Below are 20,753 nucleotides of genomic sequence, written 5' to 3' on the forward strand. Positions count from 1 at the left end.
GAGAACCAACTGGCTGTGGTAAGAAGCCACTCTGACAGCGCTGAAGCTGCCCCGGCTCTGAGACTTGTGTAAGAGTGTGATTCATCCCACCGTGGGCCTGTCAAGCCTGCCTAAGAGAAATTACAGGTTTCTCTTGTCTGAAGCAAATCTATTAAAGTGAGTCACTTGTTTGTCCTTTGATTCTTCATTTTTTATCTCGGACGATTGCATGAAACTACGGGTTGTACCCGTGCCCACGTAATTAGGATAGGAGAGAGCAGATGCCACAGCGCGCCCTGATTGTGGGTGATGGGTCCAAGAACTTATGATGGCCTTTTGCTAGTACCAGTGGTGAACTTGGAGAAAGCGAACTGAGAAACGAAGCAATGAATCATGATCTCATCACTAACTGGCCCCCTGAGGTATTCATGCCTGGAACATGCCAAAGAACCTTCCCGTGGGAGTGAGCAATGCCGACCCAGAAGGCACAGTCTCTGCCTGTGGGAAGCTACGTGATGTGACTTCAGCCAGTGCAGTCAGTGCAAATCATTCTGTTCACACACTCACACACACACACACTCACACACACACACACACACACACACACACACACACACACACACACACACACACACACACACACACAGTCCCACTCATCCTCATTCTGGTGCCTTCCATCCCCCAGGGTCTAATAAAAACACTCACTGGGATGTCACCAGGGGAAATGGTGAGGGGAAGGTGGATGAAGGAAGAGGAAGGCTGGTCACACAATTTTCAGCCAGGAGGGTCAACGTGTGTGGAAAATAGGTCAGTTCCATATAGGTTACTAGTTAAGTACTGGGTCATTACAGATTTGGAAAAACCAGTCTTGAGTAGTTATGTAATCTTTTATTGAACTTATTTGCTGTACATAGTCTATGTACATGACACCTTATTCAGTCCCTGTGAATGTGCAAGTGTTAACTTGGTAAGTCCCAGAAATAAGTAAACTTTTTTCCTAAAGGTTCACAACCCTAGCTAGGAAAGAAAAACAATACATACATACACACAGAAGACCAAAGGCAACAAGCAATGTCACACAATAAATACCGATGCAAAGTGAGTGGCATTATTTGTAAATAAGAAATTTCTCAAGAGAATCGCACTTCTGGTTTGACCAGAAGGGAAGAGTTCCCAGAGAGAAGGAGAAACAATGAAGCCAGCTTTGAAATGTGAGCCAAAAAAACGGAGCCTATGATGTATGTTTTTATAATTCCCAAGTAGGGATTCATACATCATGATGGATAAAGGTCCCATCCCACAGCGAAGGCATGGAACCAGCCCAGGAGCTCCACAACCCATGCCTGGATGAAGAAAATGTGGGATGTATGTACAGCAGAGTGTTCTCCAGCCACAAAGAATAAAACCATGTCATTTTCTGGGAAGTGGCTGGAACCGGGGATACCTTGTCAAGAAAGGGAGGTCAGGCTCAGAAAGACAAAGACTGCATGTTCCCTCCTGTGTACAATCGAGACCATGATTGTGGAGGGGAAATTGTTTGAGGTGGGACGGGCAGTTTGAGGAGAGGGGAAAGAGAGAGGGCAATAAAAGTGTATGATATAGAACAAATCATGTAGATACCTGATAAGAGAAATAAATCATATGTCTACATGAAAACTGTCCACAATAAAACCCATTAAAAACTCCTAAGAAGGAAAGGAAAAGAGAATGGAGCATAAGATAAAGTAATATAGAGAGGATGGATTTTACCAAAGTCCATTCTATGCATGTATGCACATATCATAAGGAAATTCCTTTGTCCAATTAATTTACACTAATTAAAAAGAAATCAACAAAAACAAGGCTCATTCAACGGGAAGATCATCAGATTTTGTTGTTTGAGGACCCGGATGTCAAACAGACAAAATAAAACACTTAGTCCTTTTATTTGGAAGTAGATTAACTAACTGGCTAGCTGTGGTGATTGACACCTGTAATTCCAGCTTTTATGAGAAATGGAAATCAGGAAGAAGACAGTTCAAGGGCAGACAGGGCAAAAATAGCTCGCGAGACCCCCAGCCCCATCTCAACCAGTACAAAGCTGGTAACATCCAGCTACCAACCCAGCTGAGTGGAGTATAACTAGGAAGATCTCAGCTCATACAGGTTGGGTATAAATGCAAGCCCCTGTTTAAAATAACTAATGCCAAAAATAGTACTAGGGGCATGGTTCCTAGTGACGGCTGCTACAAATGTAAACCCTAAAGTCAAATCCAAACACTACAGAAAAGTACATAAATAAAATAAGAGCTAAATTTTGAAAAAGATGTCAGCTAACTGGCTCCCATGAACAACCAAACTCACATGCAGGGCCAAAGGGCTGTGTGTGTGTGTCTGTGTGTGTGTGTGTGTGTGTGTGTGTGTGTGTGTGTGTGTGCGCGCACACACACGCACGTGCTCATATAGTCACAAGTGCTCAAATAGAAAAAAAAATCGCCTCATATTTAATGCACTTAATAGTCCCTAAATGTTGCAGGCACCCGTGGCTCATGCTGTAATCCTAGCTACTTGGGAGGCTGAGATCTGAGGATCATGGCTCAAAGCCACGAGACTCTCATCTCCAATTAACTACAAAAAGCCAGACGTAGAGCTGTGGCTCAAGTGGTAGAGCACTAGCCTTGAACATAAAAGCTTAGGGACAGCGCCCAAGCCCAGAGTTGAAGCTCCAGGACCATAAAAAAAAGCAATAATTCCCACATGCTACTCTAAATACTTTACCTATATTTAATCACTTAATCTCAACTATAATCTTACGAGGTAGGCTCTCTCGTCCTCAACTTATAGACGAGAAAAGCAAAGCCCAAGAAATTATAAATGGCTTTCCCAAGAAGGATTGTACAGTAAGTGGATATCCTACCCATCCATCTGCCACAGACTCCACTAGCACCTGTTTCTCCTCAGACTACCTTCCCAGGTCACTTCCTCTGTGAGGTCTAAGCAGGACACAGGATGTGTATCTCTCAAGAACTGACCAAAATGAAACTCATCTGCACCCTTGCTGGACATTATTCAGGCTGTTGCCACATGGGTTTGGGCTGTAGGAGAGAGGGCGCAGCTTCTTCGAGAGACGCCACATCACTGCAGTGTCTCCAGCAGACTCCATGGAACTTTCTCGGTGCATTCTGAGCCCTGAGCAGGCAGGTGTCTTCCATCACGCTCCTTCAGGCAGGGGGTGTGCCTGAGAAGAGCAGTTTCCATGCCAGTCGTGATTGCCCAATGCACAAGGCAAAACAAAAGAGGCGGCTCCCTCCATTTCTCCCATGCTCAGAGTTCTCAGCTGTCAAATGAACCTTCCTCTTCAGAGTTTGTCCAGACTTCCAATTGCCCAACTATTTAGCTTTGGGAGATTCTATCCTCATTCCAGTGCATCAACTGTGGGCAACTGACATTTCTCCAAGCCTGAACCTCTGCAGGGAGAAAGCCCAGGCCCAGGCCCATCTCACCTCTCTCCCTCAAAGAGACCCTAAGGCCGTACGGGTAAAACCATTTTCTGTCTGCTGAGAAGGGTTCTATTGCTGTCCAAGCAGGAGCAATGCTGTGTTTGATAACAACAGAATAACAGAGATAACGCTTCCGGTTGGTGAAATGTTTTTCCCTCCACTCTGATCATTAATATGACATTGTCTTTTCAAGCTTCTCTACCTAGAGGAAGACTCTTTATAGCAAAAACAAGAAGAGAGGGAGAAACACTGCTTGACCACAGGTTCGGGCCTCCCCTTCCCATCTGCACACAGCAGCAACAATGCAGGCCTTCTGGCCATGTGGTCAGAGATGGCCTCTCTGCCTCTCTCTCCTCGATCTCTGCTGCCTCTGAACTGCCTTTGTAAAGGCTTCTCCTCCCCCACAGCTTCATCTGAGCCCTACTTTGAATGTTGTACTCACTTACATACATCATTAAGAAAATGAGGGACTCTGTACTTGAAATAGGATATCTCCCTCTCCCTGCCCCAGGTTCCAAAACACATCTTGTTGGTGACAGAAGGTATGCGCAGAAGGCCCTGGGCTGCTACATGGAAGACAAAGTCAAACACAGCCTACCTCCCTCTGGCTCCATCTTGAATCCTTGTGACTCACACAGCTCTAACCTTTCACCTTACCTTAAAATAGGCATCTCACATTGGTCAAGATAGACTGTGTTCAGAAACTGCTTTGTAAAAGGGCAATTCCTTTATGCTTCTACTTAAAGATAACCTTTTTTAAAGTTCAGAACAAATAAAACAGAATAGGCATCTTTTCTGGCTCAAACGCTCTATGCCTTTCACTTGGTTCATGGTCAGGGAAGTTGCATTGAAGTCCTAGCCAGGCTGAGTGTCTAAGCCATTGAACTTCAAAGGCATAGACTACACTGGCAGTTGGAATTCTTTTATCAGAAGAGCCAATGGTGACCTACTTAGAGTCAGGCTCAGCTGCTGGTAACTATTCATGAGGTCCCCTCCCATCTCATCCCCCAGAATCCAGCTAGATTATCTAGGTCACCTTGCCAAAGTAAGCCAGAGCTCACTTCCTGAGGATGAATGAAACCCAACAGCACAGAGCTGGAGGCACGGATAAAACCCTGCTCCTCCTGTTCTTTTGAGGACAGCCAGGGTAGCATATTTGTGGCTGATGGGCAAGAGATGGTGAGCAGCACGGAACACCTCGGATGGAGCACTCTGCCCCCTTTCCACGCTGCACCCCCTCCTCCATCGGCTCCAAGTTGCGAGCCTTCCTTCAAAGTTCCTGCAGGCAAGAAGACAGGAATACAGGCGTGGTTCTTTGGGTTCACCGTTCCTGGAATGAACGGCCCTGTCAAGGAGAGAAGAATCATACCTTCAATAAACAAGTAGCAAGGCCCCAAAACTTCACAGCTGTATTATAAGTTCGCTCTTTCCTGAACAATAATAAGCCTTCGGCAGAGCCCCTCAGGCAGATGGTGAACCACTCTCTTCCCTGTAGGTTCCGAGGGAACTCGGGATCCAGGCTTGCTCTATTGCCTACCGGTGCTCAGTGACCAACTATGTCTTTCTCTAAGTTGGACCACTTCCTTTGAAGTGGAACTTTTCTCTGAAAAAAATCAACCTCATTACTCTATAGAAGATCCTGAGCTGTTCCAGAAGGTCCCAGAGGCTGCTGCAGCCCACATGCTCCAAGGAGGGGGCAGGAGGCGCCCTCTGCATGTCTAGGGTACCACGAGTGCAGCTCTGTTTCTCTGTGTGAATCTTGCACTGTGGAAATTGTCATTTCCACAGATTCATTCACGTTTCTCTGAGTTCCCTCACCATCTCCATCTCTGAGAGTCTCCCTGTGCTGATGGGTGTCTCTGTTGAGTGTGTCCTGGTCTCCCTCTCTGTTCATGTCTTCTCTCTAGACTTAGAGGAGCAGAAGACACATGATGGGAAAAGTGTATCTGCATATGTCTGTCTCACTGGCTCTTTTCTCAGCTCTCAGTCACCCATGTCCCTCTGTCATCGTGTCTTTTAGTGTGTTTCCCCTGTAGTCCCCTTCTCTAATTTTGTTTCTCTATGTGCTACTCTACCTTAAACATAAACATCTACCTTAAACACAAATATAAACATGCTAAACATCTCCTTTAAATGTAAATTTAAATGAACATCTACCTTAAACACAAACTTCGATGCCTAAGACCTCTCACAAATACTATTTTGTCAGAATTTCTTCATCTTGATAAGGCTAGAAAAATGCAGGAGGCCATAGTAAGAAATTTAGAGAGGGGCTGGGAAAGTGGCTCAGTGGTAGAGCACTTGCCTAGCATGCCTGAAGCCCAGGGTTTGATTCCTCGCACCACATTAAAAATAAAAAAAGCCAGAAGTGGTGCTGTGGCTCAAGTGATAGGGTGCTATCCTTGAGCAAAAGAAGCTCAGGGACAATGCCCAGGCCCTGGGTTCAAACCCCAGGACTAGCTAAAAAAAAAAAAAAAAAAAGGAAATTTAGAGAAAATGTTGACATGATAAAGGATATGGGGGAAAGGGGAGAACAAGAGAGGAGATGTGAGAAGAGGGGACAATGAAATAGCGAAGACATTAGACTTGGCTTCCTTAAACCTGCCCAAGCCAGCTCATAGCCTTCCCTTACATGCCTGATTGCTTTATAGGAACAGCAAAACAGTTTCCCCAAGACCCAGATTTAGTAAAGTGAGCATAGCTGAATGCCAGTGGCGCTGAATGCCTACAATCCTAGCTACCCAGGAGAATAAAATACAGAGAAGCATGGTTTGAAGCCAGTCTGGATAGTTAGGGCGGTGATATTCCATCCCCTATATAACCAGCAAACAGCTTGACTGGAAACACGACTCAAGAGGTAGAATACTGGTCCTGAGTAAGATCTAAGTTCCAAACCTTGGTACCAGTAAAAAGAAAGAAAGGAGATACAAATTTCTAACCATAACAAGGTGAGAATAAATTGTACTAGAGAACCTTTTCAATTATGAAAAGAGGTTTCTAACTACAATTAACTTGTAGCTGTTTTTTCTAAAGAAATGGCATATATACATATATATCACATATACATATATATATATATATATATATATATATATATATATATATATATCACATACATGGAGACCTCCGGTTTATACTCACCTCTCAGGTTAGGGATGAAGCCTGGGATATTAGCTTGGCCCTTTGGTGGGTTTACAAGTCAATTCAGAAGAAAAGCTCTGATGAAGACAAAGTATGATTGTATTTATCATGACTAGTCCAGTTGCAATTATCTTCCTGACTCAAAACAACACAAGGAATTATGTCTGCAGCAATTCATGTCACCCTTAAACTGCATCTCTCTCCTCTCCTCTTTATATTAGAATAGTGAACAACATAAGAACAGGCTGGCTTAAGAGACTCCCCCCTAGCCTAGCCTGGGCCTCTCTCCCTAAAGAAGCTCCTTGGGGCTTTGAGAGGATGAGTCAAAACATCATGGCAACTGACTCCTCTTGAAAATTGCGATGTTAGCAAGTTCTGCAACCCAGGGACTGGAGTCATAAAGAATACCTGAGCTGGCCCTGGTCCTGCTGGTGGACCAGGAATCCATAGACTCCCCATCCCCTCTCATTTGTCTTTCATCACCCATTCTCCAATCCGTGGTTTGAGAGTCACCTGGTCTCTCACCTCTCAGAGCCTGGCAGTCTGCTTTTATCTCCTCGAATGTGGACCTCGAACTCCAGAAAGTGTGTGAACAGTTCAAGGAGATACTTACTCAGGAAAAATCCACACCACAAAGTACTACGGTGATGGCTTAGCATTTGTCTTGTGAAACTTTGAATCATACGAGTTAGTAGGAGACCTTTACCTCTGATATTCGGGAGATCCAATTCATAGAAGCTACTCGACCCTTAATAGCAGCTCTTATCTAGATATTAAACAAAGGGAATTAAGAATTAATTCTCAGGAGGTTCAGATCTAAGGATCATGGTTCAAAACCATCTCAGTAAGAAAATCTATGAGACTCTTCTTTCCAATTAATCACCAAAAAGGTGGAAATAGAGCTGTGATCAAGGATACCACCCAGGCCCCAAGTTCAAGCAACAGGATTGGCACAAAGATAGATAGATAGATAGATAGATAGATAGATAGATAGATAGATAGATAGATAGATAGATAGATAGATAGACAGATAGATAGATAGATATAGGTATATATATACAGATAGATAGATATAGATATCTTTAATATATACAACATTTTTGTTCATTCATCATGCATACTCCTGTGACAATTTTTTGAGTTTAATTTTAAAATGTTAATGGTTTCACCCTGATAGAAAGACCCACAGCTTCAGATCCTCTGCTCATTTCATGCACCTTATACTGGTATGCTAAGTAATAATGCTACTGCTTTGCCTGAAAATACTTAATTATCATATTAGGAGTGACAAAAACACAATCCTGTGGTATATAATTGTGTGATACCTTCAGGCCCTCCGTGTGCTTTCAGCTAGGATGGTGACTTTGTTCTCTGCCACAATCCAGTAGAGGCAAGGAAAACATCTTTTATTGCTCCACTTGAGGGATCTGGGACTCACTCACCTGGAAATCGCCAAAAAGGTGGTGCCAGGCTCAGGCAGATGCTCTTGCACTGATGCTGGGATGGCAGCCCATTGTAAGTGGAAAATATCCTAAGTCAGAACTGCACCTAACATTCCTAATCTACTGAGCACCATGGCTTAGCAACGCCATCGAGTACTAGTTGTTTACCACTGCAGTCGCACAGCTGCTCCTGGACCAGGGCTGGCCATGCCCAGCCTAGTCAGCAGGCATCCTAATGTACATTACAAACCCAGGAAAAGGTCAAAATTTGAACGAATGCATATATAATGCATATTGCCTTGGTACCATCATAGTCAAAACTATCATAATTTGAACTTTTGTGAATTAAGGACCACCTGTAGATAGAAATATCAAAACTAATATTCTTTCACCTCTGAATAATTTTCACTAGGTTGACATACTATTCTCAGGAGACAATGGAAGGACCATGGGGGGAAATTCCTCTTTCACAAACTTTGATATTGACTTAATAACACTGATAGATTTTTTTAAAAAGCACCACTTAGTAGTGTTTATTTTATAAAAATTGAGGAATTTGAGGGCTGGGACTGTGGATTAGCAGTAGAGTGTTTGCCTAGCATGCATGAAGCCCTAGGTTCAATTCCTCAGTTACCATATACACACAAAAAAGCTGGAAGTGACACTGCGACTCAAGTGGTAGAGTGCTAGTCTTGAGCAAAAGCAGCTCAGGGACAGTGCCTAAGCCCTGAGTTCAGACCCCAGTACTAGGGAAAAAATGAGTAATTTGAGTTGATAGTTCTTTCTTCCACACCAGAAAGGGCTGTTTTCCTAATGCCAGGAGGCACTGTGGTACAATGGAGAGAGAGCTCAGACACCTCAAGTACCAATAATACAGAAAAAAAGAGAAGAATTTACATATGGTACCTTTGGGTCCAGGATCGTTCCAAACACCAGGATGAAGAAGCCCTGTAAAAGATGGAAGAGAAAAGAAGAGCCATTTAGGAAAGGATGATAACAATAGCAAACGCCATTACTATTGGGGGCAAGAAGAAAACAGTCTTAATTGATATTTAATTTCCCATTGGAAGGTCACAGCAGCTCAAGTCATTCTGTGACAATCTTTAACATCTTCCATGTACAAGGCTCTGTTTCAGATGCTTGAGATACTTCAGGAAAACAAACAGAACAAGGTTCCTGCTTTATAGTGGAACATGTGAGGATCTTTATTCTTTGGCTGTACTGGGGATTGAACTCAAGGCCTCGATGCTTTGAAGGCAGGATCTCTCCCATTTGAGCTACCCCAACTAATACCCAATTTGAACAAGAGTTATTTTTGAGATAGATTGTGAAATATCATTGTTATCAAGATGCAGCCTAGTTTGGGGCACTAGGGATATATTCAAAATTAGAATCTAACTGAAACTGGTGCTTGCCTTTGTTTTTCATTTATTCTGTTGTAAGTCCGTGTAATTTGATTTTCACGATGACTGTGTTAACAAAATGACTGAAGAGGCAAGCCAGCTCCAGTGCGCCCGTCCAAGGCCTCCCTGCTTGCCCTGCTTCTCACGGCCCTGTGGCACCAGTTCCTCAATCAGCCTCACCCCATTCCTTGCCAAGACTCAAGACAAAAAGTGAGTTGAAATTTCCAGTTGATCCCTTTGTGACAGGTGAAAGTGCTCAAAATATCAAAATGCAAGTGTTCATAGCCCGGTCCAGAACAAAACGCCACCGCCCGGTCACAGCCCCAAGGGAGAAAAGAAAAGGGGCCTGCTGTGGAATAAGGTCAGAGTTCACTGAGGGCTTATGGTGAACAGACATGGGGTATGCTGAGCTGTAAATTAGAAAAGACTGGTTTGGGGGTCTCAGTTGTATCAGTGACTAGCCATGTATATAGAATTGGCAATTACTGGAAATAAAGCTGTGGCTGTGACTCAAGTGGTAGAGCACTAAACTAGCAAAAAGCTTAGGGCCAGCACCCTGAGTTCAAGCCCCAGGACCAGCACAAACACACACACACACACACACACACACACACACACACACACACACACATGATTTGGCAATCGCTAAGAGCTCTACCAATACATTTTTTTTCTTTAGAAATACAAAAGAGCATAGATTAAAAATGTGAGGGGCTGGGAAGGTGGCTCAGTGGTAGAGCGCTTGCCTTGCATGCATGAGGCCCTGGGTTCGATTCCTCGGCACCACATAAGCAAAAAGAAAAAAGCTGAAAGTGGCACTGGCTCAAATGGTAAAGCACTAGCCTTGAGCTGAAGAGCTGAGGGACAGCGCCCAGGCCTAGAGTTCAGGCCCCATGACCGGACCCCCCCACAAAAAAAAATGTGAGAAAGCTCCTATTATTGTCATTATTCTCCAAGACATCAAAGTGTTTGTTATAATATGAAATTATTTATATTTAAAATTTGAAAGATCAAAAGTGAGTAGATACTATGCCTAAAATCTCCATAATCAATTACTTGAACATAGTCTTGTTGGCCACTGCACATACTCAGGGGGGAAAAAGAGGAAATGTTTTAGAGCACTTTACAAAAATAAAAGCTTTCTTTGCAATTATTGGCTACCTACACTTTTGATATCAAATGTAGGAAAACCTTGTTTCATCAGTATACTGTAGTAGGAAAAGAAATACTGGAAAACAAAACTTTAATCATGAAGGAAAGTATTAATATTGAATAGCAAGCAGACATCACAGAGATATACTTACACATAGTAAACAGTAAAATTCCAGGTATTTTTCTGGGAGAAACCAAGTTGTATAATTATATACATATATATTTTTAACCCTTATATTGTGCAACCATATAGGCGGATTAGCATAAAAATGTTGCAAGTATAGATATGAAACTGAACATTAATGATGCATGACTAAGGGAGAAAGAAGCTGCCTCAAACACCTCCCTGTCTAGTTTGTCTTGTGAAAGTAAGATGATCTTCAATAATAACTAAAACTTCTAAGTGACCAGAGGTAAATCATAAAAATTTAATACCTGCAGCCTGAAACCTAACTTTTGGAGGGAAATGTACTGCTTAATTTCTAAATAGTAACAACTCCGCCTATTGGGAAGCCATTTTTTTTTTTTTTTTTTTTTTTGTCCGTCGTGGGGCTTAAACTCTGGGCCTGGGCGCTGTCCTTCAGCTCTTCAGCTCAAGGCGAGCACTCTACCACTTGAGCTACAGTGCCACTTCCGGTTTTCTGGTGGTTTATTGGAGATAGGAGTCTCACGGTCTCTCCTGCCCGGGCTGGCTTTGAACCGAGATCCTCAGATCTCAGCCTCCTGAGTAGCTAGGATTACAGGCGTGAGCCACCAGCGCCCGGCTGGGAAGCCATTTTTAACTTTCAGGTTATTTTAGTACTTATTGCTTCCCAATTCACCATTTTACTCCATTTTCCAAACATCTCAATAATCTGGGCAACATAATACCCAGTTTATGGATAAAGGAACTATGCTTGAAATGTTAAATAAGTTCTCCAACTCCATGCATTATCAGTAAGTGAGACACTCAGAATTGAAATCTGAGCTTTTGGGAATTTGAACTTCTTTCCTCTTCACTCACTGCCTATTTTATTGTTTGTTTGTTTGGGGGGTGGGGCAAAGGCTTCAATAAAGCTCTGGTATTTATTGGGGTTAAACAGCCTACAAAACTGCAAAGGTTTTTGGTCATTTGTTTATCATGCTGAACTTCAAAAGTTTGTATAATGGAATTAGGTTTAATATGTCCATTATGCCCTTCCATTATTCTCCCTCATCCTATCTGTTCCCTCCTGCTAAGATAATGTCACATTTTTCCAGCAACAAACACTGCCAAGTATGTGGGCAAAAGTAACCCTAAGATACTGTCAATGGGGGTGTAAACTAGCACAACCAGTATGGAGACCAGTATGAAGATTCCTCAAAAAGATAAATAAATAAGCATAGAGTTACCCTCGGGTCCAGCAATACAGGCCTGGGTGTTTATCTGAGAGACTGAATGTCTAGATCTAACAAAGGTATCTGCACACCCATGCTCACTATAGCACAGTTCACAATGGTCAGCTTACGGAAACAGCCCAGATGCCCTACCACAGATGAATGGATTTCCTAAATGTGGTAAATACACACATGATGGAATTCTACACAGCCATTAGGATGAATGAAAACATTCTCACTGTCTCTTACAGGGAAATCTGAGGGCGCGGGTCCTCATCACAAGCTCCTCACATAGTCTCTCATTTTGGATTTCATCAGAGCACTGAGACTCACCTGGAATGCGTTAAGCAAGGAGAAGACGATGTGGAAGGCCAGGGAGCTCCCGTCGATGGCCACGGCGATGCCGAACCCCCACGTCAGGCCCAGGAGTGGGGTGAGGATGGCAATGTTCTTGCTGATCCTCATGACGGCTCTCACTTCCTGGAACATGGAACTGCCCATGGCCACTCTCTGGGTCTTGATGATCACCAGCGTGACAGTGATCAGGTTTACCACCACAATGGCCAGTGCAGGGACCACAAAGGCCAGGAGGGCCTTGGTCAGGTCCCAGTTCAGCCAGCAGACGTGAAGCTGTAGGTAGCCATTGCCAGGCTCAGTGACAGCCACTGTGATGACAGCAATGACCAGAGGACATCCGTAACCCACTGAAAAGAGAGACGCCACCAGGACGGACTTGGGCAATGTATGGAACACAATCAAAATCCCATAGAGGATAAGGAGCGCTTTGGCCAGCATCCAGAAAAACACAGAAAGGTAAAAGAAGTGAATGAAAAACGTTGCCGCCACGCATCCGCTGTGGTGTTTGATTGGACCACTGAGGAAGGAAGCCACGATGAACCACACATCGGCCATCAGCAAGGTGGCTGCAATGTTAGCAATGCACACGTGGCGCAAATAAGAAATCTCTGTCTTGGTCACTTGAGTCCAGACCAGGGCTTCAATGGTCAGGCAAATGCCCAAGCTGCAAATCGAAATGCCCAGGCCGATGTATGTGATATACATCAGAATTGGGTTCTCTAAGGGGTGAGGTGACATAAGAATAGAAAAAGAGGTAAATAATTTGTTTGGCCAACACCGGCAAATGACTTGCTGGGAGTTTTCTTGAATCCTTTCGCAGGCCTGCTGGTCCCATCTGCTCTCCAAGGAATGCCAGCCAACACACTGCGACTTCCTTTCCTCCGAACTGCTGATCTTTTCAAAAATCAGAGAGATCCTTTTCAGCTCCTGGGGCAAAATGACAGATAAGACAAGCCCATTCACAGTGACATTTTCCAATAGGCTGGCTTCCAAGATAGCCCCCAGAGTTGGAAAGGCAATGCTGATGATCTGAGAAGGGGAAGGCACTCTCTGAAGATCTTCTTTACTGATCAAGACCTTCCCTGTGACTTCCCTGCTGGTGTCATTAACTCTCATTGAAAAGCTGAGATTCCTTCCAGCATGGTGTCCAGAGAAGATGGCACCCGTGGTATGAATGAAGGCGCGCGCTACGTCAATGGGATGTCTGTTGAGCAATAGCTTTCTTGCGAAGGAATTGACTGAATGGAGCAGGATGGAGCTGCTATTTCTGTCGGGAATGAAGGTCCAGTTCAAGATGCTTTTGCTGTCAAGAATGTGGTTGGCCATGGTGCTGTAACTCTGCCAATGAGAATGACAGTTATTAATCATGCTCAGCACTAATGGAGCTTCCAATCTATTCCAGCCCCACGTTTACAACACGCAGTCTCCAAGCAGCAGTTGGACTAGGAGGAATTCCCTGAGAACATCTTAGACATGGGCCACCTCGGGCCGCACCCGAGACTTCAGAAATCAGAATCCGCCTTTTACTTGGCTCCCCAGGTGCCTGGCATGCACAGTCAGCTGTGCATGCGGATAAAGCCACAGGGGACGTGCCCTCCTGGGCTCTCCTCCTCTCGTAGGATGCCTTCCTGGGAGGCTTCTGTCAATCCATCGCCACATGCCCTTCACCCTGCAAGCACAACAAGCAACTGCCTACCCTGTCATGGAGCCCCACCGTGTAATTCACATCTGTTAGATCCCAAATGCCTCGCAGGACCCTGTACAGAAACATAGGAAACTGGAATTCTGAGACCCGAGGCTGAGATCTGAGGATCACGGTTCAAAGCCAGCCTGGGCAGGAAAGGCCGTGAGACTATTATTTCCAATAAACCCCTCAGAAAACTGGAAGTGGTGCTGTGGCTCAAGTGGTAGAGCGCTGGCCTTGAGCTGAAGAGCTGAGGGACAGCGCCCAGGCCCAGAGTTCAAGCCCTATGACCGACCAAAACAAACCAACCAACATGAGAAGGATCCAGTCCCGTTGTGTACTCTCTAGTTCCTGGGGTCGTATTTGCTTTGCCTTCAGCTGGTTGGCACCTCAGCTACTTATTCAGACTCACAAATAAAAGTGAGACATCTTTCTCTCTGCAGGACCTACAGTGTTTCTTAGAGGACTACAGTAGCTAAAACAGTAAAAGCACAGGCTGGTGCATACTGCAGTACCAAATACGCACTCTCTGTGCTCACTTTTTCCTTTTGTTTACTGGTTTCTTCTTCGATAAAAGTTTACTGAGTACTTGCTATGTAGGCATTGGGAACAATGAGGTGAGAAAACAATCTTCAGCTCCCAACAAGCTCACCAGATGCTCCAACTACTCAGAATTCCCTTCCCAGGTGAACAGCCCCGCCATGAGCTCATGCAGGGTCTCTTACCTGCATCTTTGCCTCATTCACATTTGCCATTAACGCCATTGATATGTTGTGTAACAGCTGCACAATGACAGCAATGTTGCCCGGTAACTGGGGAGAATGCTGGATGGTTCTCGTGACACAAGACAAATCCTCGGGGCACTTCTGCATCAGCTTCTCTGCTATGGTCTCGTATTTCTCAGGAAACTCATCTACCTTTGTCCTTGCTTCAAAGTCCTGAACTGCCTGTAATTCCTCCTAAGAAAGAACCAAAACAAAGGAATCTTCACTGTATCATGTGCACCCAAGAGAAAGCACTCTCGCTAAAACTTAGAACAGCTTTATTACACAATTGCAGATTGGATTTTTGATTCTCATTTTCAAAATCACACCTTGGATGGAATAGTTTGACCCATGACAAGGTATATGGAGCAAAGAAAAAAAGTCCCCCCTTCCAAATGACCTACTGGTATGTGGAGCAAAAAACTAAAAGTCCCAACTTTTCAACTGCCTACTGCTGAACCCACTCTCCTAGACGTCAAGTGTCATCTTTTATCATACCATTTCAGACAGCACCGTGTCTCCATAGTGCATGTCTGTCTTATGCAGGGACACATGAATTCCCTACACAACACCCAAGCCCCTTCCCAGGCCTGAAGGAAGTCTGTCCCTGGGTGGATGGTGGGCATGCCACCCCTTAGGGGGCGTGCTCAGCCCTAGGCCTCTGAGGTAGCCCCTGGGAACTTTTCTCAAGGTTATGAGTACTTGTCTTGGCCATCCCCTACACCAGAACAGAAGAATGAAATCTAGGGTCGACAGCAGACAGAATACACTTTATTTAGCATTTTGAAAGCTAGCTTTAGAGCATTTAAGCAATAAGACACATTACATGTGGATCTCTAGGTGCATGCTTCCAGATTCCCAGAGTGTTAGAGCTGGTCAGTATTTTGAAATTATGTGATAGATTTCTGGTATAAAAATATTAAATACCCTCAGAGCCATGCACACACACACACAAAACAAAAACAAAAACAGGATGAGAATGTTAAAACAAAAGAAAGGCCAAACAGACTCCTGTGAAGGAAAACAAGAGCTAAACCTGAAAAAGTCAGTCCATGCCAAAAGCAGAAAAAGAAGCCAAATGGGAATGAAACAGCAATTGACCTGGTTTTATTAGAATTTAATTCAATACATATGTAATTGCTTGAGTACATATGAAAATATTATAGTTTGATGAACATATTTGTGACAATTTAATCCTATCCTTTAGATCAGCTTGCCTTTCTCATTTTAGTGAGAACAGAAATCAACAGGAAATCCTGATAGGATATAGACTCTGATGTGCTAGTTCTGGTATGGGACCCAAATTATATACTTTCAATATCAACAATTTAGAGAATGAGGGGCTGGGAAGGTGGCTCATGCTTGTAATCATAGCTACTTAGAAGGCTGAGATCTGATGATCATAGTTTGAAACCAACCCATAGCACAAAAGTTACTGAGATTCTTATCTCCAATTAACAAGCAAAAAAACAGAAGTGGAGCAGTAGCTCAAGTGATAAAGTACCAGCCTTGAATAAGGTGAGGGACCGTGCCTAGGCCCTGAGTTCCAACCCCAGTACTGACACACACCTGCACACATGTGTGCATGTGCACTCACACACAGAGACACACACACATCAATTTGGGGTTATTAAAGAGCCTAAAATGAAGATAAAGAAGTTGACTGTGACAACTCTGAGTATCTCTCCTAGCTATAACCTAAATATAATATCAAATCCCTCCATGTCGTGAAAGGGTGTGGGGAATAGAAGTATAAACTCTTAGAGGCCCACAGTTAGAAGCGTGAGGATGTTAGGTATCTGTGTATTCCACCTCATGTCCACCTCTCCTTAATTCAGGACAATTTGCATGGCTGCTCTGCACACAAAGCTCCCATAAGAATCCATGTTGTGAGGGAATGGATGTTACCTCAAAGATGTTGAAGGCATTAAGGGTCCGGCAGGTATCTGTGATTTTGTGCCATGTCTTTGTCCTGCATACAAACCCCATATTTCCCTCAATCCCTGGAGGGCAAAGCTGACTGCAGTGGGCATTTTCCTCCACACAGATTCCATCACACGCAACTGAGAAAATAAAAGTCATCCGTGTCAGAAGGGAAAGTCTGAACTCTAGACAGCAGGCATTTCAGCATCCTCCTCCTTCCAACACAATCTTATTCTGAGCTGCAGGGTGTGACACAGAGAAAAGCAGACCGCCCTGGTGAAAGGGCGTGGAAAGATTTCCACAGCTCGATTCAGTGTGTCTCACACAGGCCCACAGCCTGTGTTCTAGGTCAGCTCTAGAACCTCTGGCTCTATTGTTCTTAATGGTCTCTAGAGAGCCGTCAGCTCCGAAACTTTCTCAGAGACTGATTCCAACCACTGCCCTGGTGTGATTTCACTCAACATAAAAGAGTTACGGCAAGGAAGTCTCCGGTCAGGATGGGGCAGAGGAGGCTAGCAGCCGAGAGGGGCCAGGCCGGAGCCAAAGACACAATTCGGTGTAAGGAAAAAAAATCAGGGCAAAGGCAAGCCCTTAAGGGGGCGTCTCTGCTACATCATGGGTCAGCAGGGTGCGAATGAGCAGGCCTCACAGCCACGACCCTGAGACCTGGCTGTGCGGGTATCAATGGTTGCCAACATACCATGTAGCCTGTTAGACACCTTCTCTTTGCTTTTGCTGGTGGCCTAGAAAGAGAACAACAGCATTCATATCGAAATCAATCATCAACATGTTCAAATTAGTCACCAACAGTCCTGATCGATTCACCAGTGGTCCCAACTTGGCTTCCAAAAGCCACAATATGAAATACGGTTCCATGATCCCACGTTCCCTTCACCTGCCCTTCCCCTCCCTCTCCCTCTCCCTCTCCCTCTCCCACCCCTCTCTCCCTCTCCCTCTCCCTCTTCCTCTCCCCCTTCTCCCCCCCCTCTCTCTCTCTCAGAAGAGAGCATTGGTCTCTCCAAAGTTCAAGAAGGTTTTATTGAGGATTCATGGAACAGAATATCCTTGAAATGACTGATGTACAATAATCTTTCATTTCACAGTCAAGAAAAGAAAACCTTATGATATAAAACTGAAGAGTTAAAAGTTTTTCCACTAAACAAGAAAGCTAAAATAATATTTTATATAGAGTTCTATAAGTCCAACTCCTTTACTTTACAGATAAGAAAACTAACCTTGAGAAATGAGTAATGTGAAGGACATGCCAGAACCTTCTATAAGCTTAGAACTCGATCTATAGTGTGGAAGGAAATGCAGTACTCAAAGTACTCCAACACATCCTGATAGGGCCATGGCCTTTTTATTAATACACTATGACAAATGTGATTAAAAGTCAACTCTCCATTATTCTGGGCCCATTAAACAAACTCCAACAACAGATTAATTAGGCACACACGCAGGAGGCCACGTGTCTTATTGATAAATTATGGGAAAACTGCTGTCAGTGAAGAACCTGATTCACTTCTTCCCAGCTAATTTCCCAAAGCATATATTTGATTCCACTGGACATCTCTAGGGTGGCATCCAGATCGGGCCCCTTTAGCTTCGGACACCAACGGCCTTGTTTTGTGAATAAAGAGAATGACAAACCAGTAACCCGCTCAACCTGCTGGTTTGCCTGGTGCGTAGGGAGTCAGGAGAAGGGCTGTGCCAGCAGTGCAGCTTCAGCAAGCTTGCACAAAGTGCCAAGAAAAGGAAGGATGGAATCTTTCAGGTAAGGTGAGATTCCCCGGAAATCAAGAAAAACAAACCCAGCCTTCTCAGGCACAGTCTGAGTCCACATCTCTCTTGTAGAAAAAAAATGTAGGTGACAAAAAAAAGAAATAGAATGGGAAGGAACAATAGCACCGAACTGTGATGTGAGGTTGGGATGCCTCTGGCACAATGTCTCTCCTGAGGGGTTCTATCTTCCCCCCAAAACCAGATATCTCTGCATTAGTGGAGAAGGGGAGCTATGAGAATATTCCCGGCCAAAGGCAAATTACTTGGTAGATAAAGAAAACATTATTTGGAAAACTTAAGAAAAGGACTCCCAGCCAGGCACCAGTGCCTCACACCTGTCATCCTAGCTACTCAGGAGGCTGAGATCTGAGGATCGAAGCTCAAAGCCAGCCTGGGCAGGAAAGTCCATGAGACTCTTATCTCCAATTAACCACCAGAAAACAGGAAGTGGCACAGTGGCTCAAGTGGTAGAGCACTAGCTTTGAGCTGAAGAGCTCAGGGACAGCACCCAGGCCCAGAGTTCAGGCCCCATGACTGACAAAAAAAAAAAAAAAGAGCAAGGGAGAGAGAGAGAAAGGAAGGAAGGAAGGAAGAAAGAAAGAAAGAAAGGAAGGAAGAAAGGTAGGAAGGAAGGAAGGAAGGAAGGAAGGAAGGAAGGAAGGAAGGAAGGAAGGAAGGAAGGAAAATAGCAAAATGAGAAAAGCAAGAAGCTGAGAATCTAGAGACAGGCAAGCTCTCGCACTGGCCTGTAATTTAGCAATCAGGTGTGTCCTGTGAACACCAGCCCAGTCTCCCCATCCACAAAGTAGGGAGCAGAGCTTCACCAGTTAGCCACAAAGCTCCCTCCTCAATCTTGTGGTCCGATACTAATACTCCCTTCTAAAGATGCCCAAAATGCTTTTCGGTTCCAGTCCTGGGGCTGGAACTCAAAGCCTGGGTGCTGAACCTGAGTTTATTTTGGTCGAGGCTAGTGCTCTACCACTTTACAGTTCTGCTTCTTCTTTGTTGGGTAGTTAATTCAAGATAGAGTCTCATGGACTTTCCTGCCTTGACACTTTTAACAGCAATCCTCAGATCTTGGCACCCTGAGCAGTTAGGATTATAGGTGTGAGCCACAGACACCTGGTTCAAAATACTTCTATATCCTCTCTCTCCTGCTCTCTCTCTCTCTCTCCTGCTCTCTCTCCTGCTCTCTCTCTCTCTCTCTCTCTCTCCTGCTCTCTCTCTCTCTCTCTCTCTCTCTCTCTCTCTCTCTCTCTCTCTCTCTCTCTCTCTCTCTGTGCCACTATTCCCCCACAATCTATTTTACATACATGACTTAAGAGAGAAGCTAAAAAGACTTACAGTGTGAAAAGGATATTCTAGAAAGAGCCATGAGGCTCATTGCCACATGCAACCAACTCCACCCCAATTCAACTTTGCTTAACCATAGATCATCTCCAAGTCCCCCATTACTCCTTCCAGTCCATTCCAAGTGTTCACAAACAGGCTCGTCAATGAAGGTGCTGTTTGCATTTTGGGCGGGAGGCAGCGTCATTGTGCCACACCATTTTCAGTACTGCCCACGAAATGCCTTTAACATACCCCAGTCTCCATGGTTGTGTGCTGGTCGTGAATTTGAACTTGAGGCCTTGGTACTGCTCCTGAGCTTCTTTTTGCTCAAGGCGAGCACTCTACTACTTGAGCCACATCACTTCCAGCTTTTTCTGAGTAGTTTGTTGGAGACAAGAGACTCACGGACTTTCCTGCCTAGGCTGGCTTCAAACTATGATCCTCAGATCTCAGCCTCCTGAGTAGCCAGGATTACAGGTATGAGCCACCGGCACCTTGGCCATGTCTACATTTGAAGTAAATAACATTATCCCTGTTATGAGCAACGAAAAGCTTTGCTACCTGAGGATACGGGAGGTAGAAGGGAAGGTAATTGCCTTAAATCAGTTCAGTGCCAGTAGGGTCTCTGAACTTAATGATGTATATATAACTGGATAAGGGAGGGGGGATGATGGGAAAGTAATTGATAGCTTTTTCCTGAAATTGTTTTTGTTTGTCTGTTTGTTTGCTGTTGTTGTTCAGCCCGTAGCTGTACACTCTCCTGGCCAATCTGGCCATGCAACCACCACATTCTCCTTCCCTTCGGCTTCCAGGCAACACCGCTGGTTAAGTGATGGATCCTGCTATCCCTGCTCCACCCACCCCCTCTCCTCAGCCCCTCTTCTCACCTGGCATAATGTCCTGCAGGACTCGATGGGCAGAAGAAACAGCAAGCAGGACAGCAGAATGGCGGGACTCAT

General features: G+C 44.5%; 1 protein-coding gene across 1 annotated transcript; it reads right to left on the reverse strand.

Moving 5' to 3' along the window:
* Positions 1-7,287: 7,287 nt before the first annotated feature.
* Positions 7,288-20,753, reverse strand: LOC138827905 (putative adhesion G protein-coupled receptor F2P). The gene is made up of 7 exons (XM_070023495.1): positions 20,682-20,753; positions 17,381-17,423; positions 16,666-16,820; positions 14,719-14,952; positions 12,286-13,647; positions 8,948-8,989; positions 7,288-7,365 (listed from the first exon to the last, which is right to left on the reverse strand). The coding sequence occupies exons 1-7, from the start codon at positions 20,751-20,753 to the stop codon at positions 7,288-7,290; spliced, it is 1,986 nt and encodes a 661-aa protein (XP_069879596.1).

Source organism: Dipodomys merriami, unplaced genomic scaffold, assembly GCF_024711535.1.
Source record: "Dipodomys merriami isolate MVZ:Mamm:240054 unplaced genomic scaffold, mDipMer1.0.p SCAF_16, whole genome shotgun sequence".
Taxonomy (NCBI): Eukaryota; Metazoa; Chordata; class Mammalia; order Rodentia; family Heteromyidae; genus Dipodomys; species Dipodomys merriami.

Bases quoted from the DNA above. Each gene is read 5' to 3' on its own strand.
- LOC138827905 (XM_070023495.1), bottom strand. From the start codon at position 20,753: ATGAGTCCCGCCATTCTGCTGTCCTGCTTGCTGTTTCTTCTGCCCATC. The intron at 16,821-17,380 runs GTATGTTGGCAA...TTATTTTCTCAG, and splicing joins GGTGTCTAACAGGCTACATG to TTGCGTGTGATGGAATCTGT. The intron at 8,990-12,285 runs GTGAGTCTCAGT...CATCTTTTACAG, and splicing joins CCTTGCTTAACGCATTCCAG to GGCTTCTTCATCCTGGTGTT.